Below are 11,496 nucleotides of genomic sequence, written 5' to 3' on the forward strand. Positions count from 1 at the left end.
GTGTAAGGAGCAAATGCTTCGGGAGGCACAACAAGGCACAGATTCTGGTGAGTTTATTTCTTGGAAAAAGCTGAAACTCCGCGCGAGTCCTGGAGACAGACCCTTGCCAAGGATATCGGCAAGTTGTCGGCAAGCCACGAAAACCAAGTGACTGTTATTCCACGTTTGCAGTCATCAGTCGCGCAGAAAGATGCCACTGACAAGCAGAGGAGCGACCTTATTGCAAAATCATAGAGACACTGCGCGCAAATTCAAACAAGCAACAGCCGACTATGAGACCACTATCCAGTGAATTCCGGAACTTGAAAAGAACGAGCCACTCAGGACCTACAACATAGACGGGACTGGAGCAAAAGAGCCATGCCAGAAAGGCTTTTTACTGAAGCAAAAAGCTATGGAGACAATGGGGGACTTGCTTCGAAAAAAGGAAGATCCCAAGCAGAGCATATTGGTCCCGGGACAGGCTATCACTGGAAAAGCTCAAATACTCAGGTGTGGACGAGATATCCCCGCGGTCTCGAAGACATTGCTCGCCCTCGCGACAAGAAGATCAAGGATCACGAGCGACCCATCAGGAGACATGAGCGGATCATTCGAGTGCCCGTCTATACTGGCCACCATCCTCTTTTGCGAGGTCCAACGCCGTGCACGTTGAGAAGTGATGCTGGAACTTAGGAAATGACCGGATACCGGATCGAGACCATCGATCCCTAGAGACGCTGCCAGAGCGCTGTTTGCGGAGGCCTCTCCGAACATCGTGACCAGAGGACTAGGCGAAAGCCGAGAAAGGCCAGGTGTTAGTAACGGCAGCGCGGGAGGTGACAGAGTCCGAGCTGCTGGTAGGCGGCACATGTGTCCGGGTGGAGAGTTAAGCCAGCATCCTGATCGAGGCTGTTGCTAGGGTGCAGCACGCTGTCATCCGCCATTTCTCAGGTGTCCTCCACGAACCGGCTACTCTTACGACCTTCTATCGGGTCGCCGAAAGCACGAATGAGGCCTGGGTGCCAACCACGACGGACGAGCGTGCCTTGTCCACCTTGTTCCACGCTATTACAATCCCTAAACGCTCCGCTAGGGACGCTACTGGCGTCGCTGATAAGGTCGGTCTGAGCTACTGACAGGGTGATCGGCGCGAGTTGCTTACCTCGAATGCAATGCCTGTGCTGGAAGTGGTCTCAGAGGGGTTTGAATTCGGTTTGCGAGCGCTCGCAGCGGGCAGGCTGGTGAGCTCGCTTGTATTGAGAGGCAGGGCGAACCTGAGAGCCAAAAGATTGGGAAAGCAGCAGAGGTGGTCTGTGGGACTGAGCTCAATGTTAAGCTCCTGTCGTCTCAAAGCAACTTCCTCGGCACAATGAATATCAATTTTCGCGAATTCCCATGCGGAAGGAAATCAAGACGCTCCTACGGGAGTGGACTGTCTCGATCGATGTTCTGTGTTCGGGTGACACTTCTCCGCCGATCCTTTGGAAGATACTGCAGGGAGAGCTCGCTCTGCTGAATTGTCTAGTGGGTTCTCAGCTGCCGCTTCCTCCTCGGCCTGGGAACCATTCACTGCATGAAAGTTACCTGACAGCTCAGTATTGGCGACATTGGCTTGCATCGAGACACCCTCAACTTCGCTGGGGATTGCTACGAAGCACCATCACCACCCAATTTCATCGAATCGTCGCTACAGACGTCAAAGTCTGGAGCAATGCCAGTATTGGCACCAAAGTTTGCCCACCAGCGATAGATAACTACCAGAAACAGATCGACAAGGCGGTGGTAAATCTGCTCGGGTTGAGGGCGAGGTGGGAAGAAAACAAGCGTACCGCCCATAGCAAGCGAAAGTTCGGCTTGACTGCGGGAATGCTGAACCAACGTTTGACCGGGAGAGTGGCTTTGGGATACACAAGACAAGAGTAGTGCACGGGGTACCTGTATAGGATTGGCTGTCATTGTTGTCACGCGTTTTTACAGCATTCTGTCGAAAGAATTGTTCGATCTCCGGGGCCACGCGGATATATCACACCCATATGTCATTGCGGGATCGCTCCAGTCCTCCTGGCACATGTACAAGCACCTTTCACGAATTACCCCGTGAGTCCCTTATCCTGCAGGTGCGTTGGCTGGAGGCTTTTACGGGACTCATTATGGTGTACTGAATCTTCACGTCCCCTCATGTGAGAACTTACTGCGAGCGCTTTTTCGTCCTGGAATGGATCACAAACACGTTAGAAGAGCGAGTCTCTTCTCCCAAGGGTCTGGGCCGTTGGCTATGGCCATATCATTTTCAATCTTCCTCTTGTCTGTTGTTGACTCTCCGACACTACAAGATCACACCTTGAAAACAAGGCGACATCGCGGAGAGCTTGGCATGACGACAACTCTGATATTTCCATCGTGATTGCTAGTACCAGGTATGGCGATTCACATACGATCTTCTCCCACACGAAATGTCGAACATGCAACAACGCCTCAACGACCTTCGACGGCAAGTAGCACTCTTCCTAGCCATCGAGCCTCCTTGCAGGAGCCATCACAATGCAAGCTCTACCAGGCAGTCAAAACGGTTATGATAAAGAACAAGGCTCTAGCAAGGACGATACGGACAGTGGGGATCTTGACGTTCCCAAGCGCAATCTACATCGACCACGGAGACCACAATCAAAAATCTAGTTTGACCCGAACATTTCAGACAATGACATTGACGATAGGGCTACAATTTGATCAAACGCAGCTCGCACGACAAGCATTCGCGTATCACGAAGCTGTCGAGGCAGCTGCGCCCGTTCACAACTCAGTCAGCAGGAATCAAGTACGACTGTCACTAGGACATAAGGTCAAGCAGATTCCTATCCCACTGGACACCATAGCTGTACCAATAATAGAAACAATGACCAAGATTCGCAGGCTGCATCGGGTAAGGTGTCACCGCTGCAGCTCAATGTGTCGACGAACTTGCAGCTGTCCAGTGAGGAGAAGCATGATCTCGAAGCACGACACTCAACAGGGACCCCAATCGTCAGTTTCAAGACCTTGCCGACTTCGACGAAAATGACATCTTTAAGGTGTCAAAAGCAACAAAGGATGAACATCAGCAGCCACGCTCCGGGGAACCATGCTGCGTCTCTGCCAGCTCTGCTCCCATCGATTCAGAGTCCGAATACGAATCCAATCACGCCGGCAGCACCAAAGAACTCGTCGGAGGATGACCAGACCGAAGTAAGCGGCAGAAGCTTGGAACATTTTAAGACAACTGGAGCGCCGCGCGAACACTTATTGTAACGAGCAGAACGCACTGGACGGAGAGCTTATGCGTGATCTTTCCCCGCCTACGCTCTAGCCGCTCGTAGAAATTCGGGCGAGGTACAGTAGAGAACGAGAGTAGATAAAGGCTATGGAGGTTTGTAGGAAGGTTATAGTCAGAGAGTGAAGGCCATAGAGGTTTCCGTAGAGATCATAGGCAGAGAGTCTATCTATTAGCGTAAAGGTAGGCGAAGGAACTCCCAACATCGACATCAATGGCGAACCCGTGCGCGACGGCGTTATTCCCAGTCTCAAGGCCATTCCCCGTAATACACTTTCTCATCATCACAGGTCCGCATGCGTGATGGAATGTGTGTAACACTCTTTTGCAAGAAATGTTTCAGTTGATGGCCAACGGACTCGTTTTCGAGCCTGCTGCCGTACCTGATCAGGCCACTTGTAATCTATCTTTCTTCGTAGCTACAATGCACTGGCATTTCGGTCCGTAAGACGACATCGCGCTGCGATACTCTAGTGCTCCGGATAGCTATCGTGTACGCAGTTTGCTGTCATCTCAAGTCTTTTAGGCGTATGCAGATCGCCTTAGTATCGGAACACTCCTCCTAAAATAAGCCGAGACTTGCACTTATATATGCCTTAATAATTCTTCTCCTACTACGCCCTAATACCCTTAGCTCTTTCCCTTTATCTTTTTTAAAATAACTTTATAGTCGTTCTTAATAATATTACTTATCTTAGTAGACCGTTTACGTATAGCACTACGGCTCTCCGGCTATTCCTTTAGCTTATAAGAAGGATATAATTGCCTTTCGACCTAGATAGAATATAATTTTGCCGTAAACCTCGTTAGAGAGGGATATACTCTAGCGTTAAGAAGCCGGTCTTAACCGTAAGGGACGTATACTACTAATATAAGAAGCTGTTAGGTAGTAGCTAAAACGTATACTTTCATACTTAATATATTTATCTATATATCGATTTTAATAAAGAAACTACCTAAGAGCCGTTAAAGAAAGAGTTCTATAGCTAGTCCTAGGTATTAATACGAGTTTAGTATTAGTCTAGTATTTAGAATAGAGTCGATACTAGTATTAGAGAAGACCTAGAGACTAAACTAGATATTAGCCGTAACAATATCTTAGGCAATTTATTGTTAACGTGATTTAAGGTACCTATAAAGTATCTAGCTTTAAAGAAGCTTTCGCTATTAATATACCTTTTGTTCTTAACGAAGCTTTTAGTCCTAATACCTCTTCGGCTTTAAGAAAGTTTTAGTTAGGGTTTAATAAGCCTTATAGCGCCGCTGAACTATTTCGCGTTAATAGGGTTTTAGTATTAATAACGCTTTTAGCGCTAAGAGAGTTTTCGGCGGTAATAAAGCGCCCTTAGCGCTAATAAAAGCTTAGGTATTAATATAGCCTTTTGCCTTTATAAAGGTTCTACGATAATAAAGTTTTTAGTACTAAATAAGGCGATAGTAATAGTAAATTTTAACGTTAAAAAAGAGAATTTAGCGTTGTATACGATTTAAGTAGTATAAATTTGTTTTAATAATACGCCTTTAGTAGGATTAATAGAGGGTAGCGAGCTAATACTTAAATATAGTTATTAAGATACTATAACTAACCTAGTATCCGTACGTATATTTATCCTTATACTATATCTATAGGATCGAAGAAGTTCGAAAGTAAAAGAGATTAATATAATAAACCGCTAGGGTTGTACCTTATTAATACCTATAGTAGAGTTAATATAGAAATTTAGATAATCTTTAATATTAGTATATAAGGACTTATCTAGACGTAAAGCTTTATCGCGATCCTTTAAACGAATCCGGGGGCGCCTAGATATACTCGTTTAAGCGCGAATCTATAGTAGTAATACTTGTAATCTACTATATTCGGTATTTGTCCTAGACGACCTATTATAGAAGAAATTATACTAGCGAGGTATCCTATATTAGAGTAGGAGTGCTACGAGATACTATAAGTTCGTACTACTTATTTTAAAAGTAACTATAAAGTTAGTTATAGTATCCTCGACCTCCTAATAGCTCGTAACTCTCTAATCTTATAAGTTATTACCTATCTCCTAGAATAAGGCCTTTCCTCTTATTATTCTACTTACCTATAAAGCCGATAATATACTAAGAGTAAAACCTTATAGGGTTCTTATTTAGACGTACGATAAGTATAATATATAGAAGTAGAAAGGGTCCTAGCGGAGAAAGGCAGTCCTTACGAAATTACCTCTCTCTATATTAGCGGGAAGTTATCTTACTACTAATAGGTAATAACTATAAAATATTTCGATAGAGAAATATAGCTAAGCCTAAAGAGTAAAGTTAGCCTAGGGAGTAAGGCTAGCCGTTAAGCTATTAGATAGCTAGTTTCTACGCTTAATAAATAGTAAAATATATATACTAATAGGTAAAAGTTCTTAATCCCTATCGAGAACTATATAATTTATTATCGTCCTCCTCTAAGTATTAGAATTCTCCTCCTCTTACCTTTCTATCCTCCTTTCTCGCCTTTTTACTATTATCTTAATAATTGTTCCCTACATTAATTATTATATAATAAAGTTATATAAGCTACTTCTAACGTAGGGTTAGAAGCGGCGTCGCTTTTTATAATATTTATACCTAAGGATATATATAGAGAACCGGTATTTATAGCTAAATTATCGAAGGGCTTACTAAGTAGTATCCTAGTTCTAACTCGCGAGATTAAGGAAGACTAATAAGCTATATCGAACGTAGATTAAAGTTTAGTACTAGAAGAATAGTAACGACTTAAGATAACGCTATAGACGCCTTCTATAGCCCTAGTAAAATACCTAGAAAGCTAGACGCTTAGTACGATTTATATTTATAACTTCCGTATTATAAGAAGGAGTAGAGTTACTATTATTTAATCCTAGAAAGCTAGGGAGTTTCTATACGAGGTCTGCTATAGGAACGTGTTCGGTCGCTATATCGCGAGATGGAAACGAAGAGAATAGTAGCGAACAATTAGAGACGAAGGGAAGACAGTTAAGAAGGAAGGGAGGACGAATAGAAAGCACTATATACTAGGGTAGAGGAGGTACTAAAGGCGGAAGATAGAAGAACCCCTAAGAGGGTATATAGGATAATAATCTTAGAACTCCTTAGAGGACTGAAAGCAATCTATAACTAGGCAAGCTACGTAATCACAAAGGTAGCTAATACAGTCGCAGCAAAGATTACGAAGAAACAATAGGAGACAAGCCTAAACTACCGCACCTAGGTAGCAGTAGCTAGTTAGGAGGCGCTAAAACCCCCGAGGACAGTAGTTAGAGTCTATATTACGGACCTATAGGAGCAAAAGGAAATTTAAGGACTTATAGGGAAAGAGATCGTAGAAAGAATTACAGTTAAAGAGGTAATTAGGGCTAGGAACGAAGGTAAAGGGGTAATCAAGCTATTTATAGTATAAGAGCAGGACAAAAAGAAGCTAGAAACACAAAAAGAATAGACAACTAAGATAGGGAAAACAGTAAAGGTCTCCTAACAGCAATTTATAATTATAGCCTATAGTATAATAAGAAGCTTTAAGGAAGAATAGGACATTAAGAGCCTATAGAGATAAAACTAAGCTATATACCTAGGCCTAAAGATTACAAAAGTAGTATAGATTAAAAGGAAAATCGAAGAGACTAAGAAGCAGTCTTCCCTAATTATCTAGGTAGGGAGTATAGAGCAAGCTAATATAGTGCTAGACTAGGGGTTATTCTAAGACTTTAAAAGATTAGAAACAGAGATATATAGAAGCAACTATAGAATAATATAGTGCTTCAAATGTCAATACTATAGACACTTAGTAGCTAAGTATATAAAGACAACTAATACCTACTCCTATTGTATAGGGGATTACTAGGTCAAAGAATACAAAGTATACAAGGGAGAAGCAAGATATATATACTATACTAAAAGACACCCCTCTTAGGCGAAGGAATGCCTAGTAAGAATATAGGCAGCTAGGAAGGCAAAGGAAGCTAGAATTAATATACTAAAAAGATATATAACAAGCTAGGGCAGCTAGGTATAGAAGCAACCTAGCTAAGTACTACAAAAGAGGTCTAGGCAAGATAATAGGTTTACATTCAGGGCCTCACTAGCACAAGAGAGTTACTAGCAACTAGGGAGACTAAGATACCTTAATATTGCAGGAAAGGAAGCAGGGCAGACAAAGCTTAGTCAAATATTAGTCTAAAGTAAGGGAAGACTAAAGGAAAACTTATAGGGAAATAATATAGATGAAACTTAATAAACATTGCAATATTACTAAACATTATATAGTACAATGTTAATAAGAGTAAAGACAAGGTACAGAGGAGCTTCCTTTAAGCACTAAACCTAAAAGAACATTACATTATTGCAATCTAAGAGCCCTAGCTTAACCTATATATAAAGAGACTAGCAACTGTTAAAGACCTAAGATACTATCCAATTATCTACAACTAGGGAGCCCTAAGGATATATATCTATATTAGCAAGGAGATAGATATAGAAACCTAGTAGGCTATACTATAGGAGGATAGGGACCTAATATTAGTTCAAGTAGAGACATCCTAAGGTACACTCTAAGTCCACTATATATACAACCCACTACTAGACTTAAGAAGCAGTACCTAACTAAAAACCCTAGAAAGACTACTTAGAGTTATCTAGGGGAATACCTACTAAATCCTACTTAGGGATTTTAACCTCTACTACCCCCTCTAGGGCTTAGACTTTACCCTAGCTTACTACTTCCTAGTAGGAAGACTAATTAACATATTAGAGAGGGAAGGAATAGAAATTGTTACCCTAAAGGGACTAATTACTTAGGAGGCAAGAGGAAGCAGTAGTACACTAGACCTATACTTTGTATTATATTAGATTAGGAATAGGATTATAAGATATAGGGTTAACTAGGAACTAGAAGAATTATTAGACTACTTCCCGGTATAGATTAAGCTAAATGTCTAAGCTAATTAGGAAAGGGAACTAGAGGAGAAGCTTAACTAGAAAGGTACCTAATAGGGCAGGATTAGGGAGGAACTAGAAAGGGACCTAAAACTAGAGGAACTCTTAACAAAGCACCTACTAAAGTTAGAGGATATTAATAAGGCAGTAGAAGAACTAATAGGAATCCTAAAACAGGTAGCTAGAAAGCATACCCTAGCAAAGAAACATTCACTATACTAGCAACTATACTAGACTAGTAAGTATACAAAGAAGGTTAAAGTAGTAAGGAAGGCTAGGAGGTAGTAGATACAAACCTATACCTAGGAAGTATAGGACAACTACAATAAAGCCTACTAGGAAAAGAAGATCTAGATTAAGAAAGACAAGATATAAGAATAGAGATCTATAATAGGAATAATTACAAAGAAACTAAAGGAGATATAGAGGATAGCTAAATAGGTAAGGAGACTTAAATAGGACAAGGATATACTACTACAATTCCCGGATATTATAGACTAATAAGGACAAATGCAGACTATAATAGAAGGGAAAGTAAGAGCCCTAGGCTAATACTTCTTCTATAGAAAAGTATAAGTAGACCTATTAGATATAAAGGAGAAAGAATAGGAGACTCTACTACTAGGTATACTAAGAGATACCTAGGTCAAACCCGAAACTATTAAAAGGATCCTAAAGAAAATTCTAGGCAATAAAGCACTAGGAGAAGACAAGATCTATAACAAACTTCTAAAAGTATATAGGAAGGGGCTAGCCCTAGCACTAGCTAATATCTTTTTACAAAGCCTAGTACTAGGACACTACCTAAGACTATTTAGGAAGTCCCTAATAGTAGTGCTAAGGAAGCCCTAGAAGGAAGACTATATACAGCTTAAGGCCTATAGACTAATAGCCCTACTTAATACAATAGGCAAGGTACTAGAAAAAATTGTCGCTAAAAGGCTAACAACCTTTACCGAGGAAAGGAACATCCTTCCTAAAGGCTAGATAGGAGGAAGAAAGAAGAGGTTAATACTAATAGCTATAGAACTAATTATAGAACAGATTAAGCATATCTAGTACTATAGTTAAAACTAGGTAGCAACCCTCCTCTCCCTTAATATCTTAGGAGCCTTTAATAATATCTCCTATAAAAGGCTCCTATATATACTTAAATAGAAAGCTACACTAAACTAGATAGTCCAATTTATCTAGTCCTTCCTATAGGAAAGATCAATATAGCTTATTCTAGGCAAATTCAAATTAGACCTAATACTAACTAAAAAAGGAATCCCCTAAGGATTAACACTTTCCCTAATCCTCTTCCTTATCTTTATAGCAGACCTACTCCTACTCCTAGAATTAAAAAACACATTAGCATTAGGGTTTATAGATAACACAAACATCCTAGCCTAGTCTAAGACAATAGAAACTAACTACAAGATCCTAGAAGAGAAGCACTAGGAGTATAAAAAATAGGCAAGGAGGTATAGAGCAAAATTCGCCCTAGAAAAGTACTAGCTTATCCACTTTAGTAAGGCTAAATTAACCTATAATATAAAGCAATCAATCACTATTTAAGGCTTTAAAACCCAACTATTAGCAGAGCTTAGGGTACTAGGGATCTAGCTAGATCCAAAACTGAATTAGGGACTATAAGTAAAGAAGGTAAAGTAGAGGGCAGATACTAATATACAATCTATTAATAGGCTTACAGCCTCTATATAGGGGGCTATATTCGAGAAAGCTAAAGTTATATACAAAGCAATTGTTAAGCTAGCAATGCTATATAGAGTACAGATATAGATAGCCTAGGAGAAAACACTAAAGAGGATTAAGCAACTAGTTAGCAGGTCCTAAACCTAAAGCCTAAAGAAAATCCTAGGAGTATATAAAACTATATTAATAAGGGTAGTAGAAATAGAATTAAGGATCCTACTAGTTAAACAATACTTTAAGGGACTAAGACACTAATATACAGTAAAGATAATAGAATACCTAGTCTAACAGACTATCTAAAAGGCACTAGATAAGATAAAAGCCTAGTGCATTAGGACTAGGAGGCGAGACAGACTATAAATAACTCCCTAGAAAGTTAAAGACCTAGAGTAATATAGAGTCTTAACAAGAGAAATGCTAGAGAAAGAGCTATAGGGACTAAATACAAAGCTAAAGGAAGATAAGCTAAAGGGAGAGAAATAAAGCCTAGTAGAATCAATTGCTAGATACCTATAGGAGTAGGAATAGAACAAAACACAAGCTAGACTAGGAACCCTAAAGGCACTAATCAAATTTAGTTAACACAACTACTAGCTCTATAAGGACCTAAATAGGGCCGAGGCAAGCCTAGCTATCTAAATTAGATCTAAACATATTAGACTTAGATCTTACCTATTTAGAAGAAACGTCCTAGGAATTAAAAGCAGAGCTTACTAATATAGCTACCAATCTTAGAACCCTAAGTATATACTACTAGTCTGCCCTTAATAGTTAGAAGGTAGAAGTAATTAGAGACTAAAAGCAATAGAAAGGGAATACGATAAGCTAATCTAGAGCAAAGAAGACCTAAAGAGGATAGTAAAGTAGATTATTAAACAGGGATTTATACAACAATTCGTACTAGTAAGGGAAACTAAGGAGTAGATAAGAAGGAGGGAAGAAGAGGGGGAAAGAAGGGCAGGGCAGTAGGTAAGGTAGTTAGAGGGTAACAACTATAATACTAGTATACCCTAGAGGAAGGAAAACAAGGAAACGAGGAAGATTAACACTTATAAATAGGATAGGAGGGAGGTTTTTACTAACTAAGTTGGTTTCCTACCTAAAACAATTTATAGAAACAGACCTATATAGGCCGGAAGGCACTATAATAGGCAAATGAAATATCTATCTATCTATTATTTAATCCTTTCTAGCTTTCCTTATTAGGATTTTAATTGCTATCTCGAAAATTGTCCTTAGATCTAGTAAGCCTACCTACTATATCTTTACTATAATAGTAGGTAATAGTAATAGAATCTTAAACGAAGGTCCGAATATATATATAGTACCGATATATTATAGACAATCGTAACGCCTAGCTTATACTTTTTTTAATAAATATTAACGCAAATTTAGTACGGGATTAAGGATATATCTACGATCTGAAGCTTCGGATCGTAGCACCGAGATTACGTTAGGCCCTTCGGATCGCGATTCTACGATCTGAAGCTTTAGATCGCAGCACCGAGATTACGTCAGGCTCTTCGGATCGCGATTCCACGATCTAAACGGTGTCAAGC

At 40.2% G+C, this 11,496-nt stretch overlaps 2 protein-coding genes across 2 annotated transcripts; both read left to right on the top strand.

Moving 5' to 3' along the window:
• Positions 1 to 13: 13 nt before the first annotated feature.
• MYCFIDRAFT_180081 (uncharacterized protein) lies at positions 14 to 1,118 on the top strand (the record flags this gene model as incomplete). The annotated part of the gene is made up of 8 exons (XM_007934060.1): positions 14 to 47; positions 71 to 147; positions 179 to 288; positions 325 to 597; positions 635 to 658; positions 700 to 794; positions 826 to 860; positions 891 to 1,118. 8 exons carry the CDS (start codon positions 14 to 16, stop codon positions 1,116 to 1,118), a joined length of 876 nt encoding a protein of 291 aa, XP_007932251.1.
• A 1,562-nt stretch (positions 1,119 to 2,680) lies between these two features.
• MYCFIDRAFT_84020 (uncharacterized protein) lies at positions 2,681 to 4,888 on the top strand (the record flags this gene model as incomplete). The annotated part of the gene is made up of 6 exons (XM_007934061.1): positions 2,681 to 2,797; positions 2,893 to 3,003; positions 3,139 to 3,204; positions 3,580 to 3,599; positions 3,709 to 3,733; positions 4,881 to 4,888. Coding segments are annotated over 6 exons (347 nt in total), but the record flags the coding sequence as incomplete, so codon positions are not given.
• Positions 4,889 to 11,496: the final 6,608 nt, after the last annotated feature.

Source organism: Pseudocercospora fijiensis, assembly GCF_000340215.1.
Source record: "Pseudocercospora fijiensis CIRAD86 unplaced genomic scaffold MYCFIscaffold_13, whole genome shotgun sequence".
NCBI lineage: Eukaryota > Fungi > Ascomycota > Dothideomycetes > Mycosphaerellales > Mycosphaerellaceae > Pseudocercospora > Pseudocercospora fijiensis.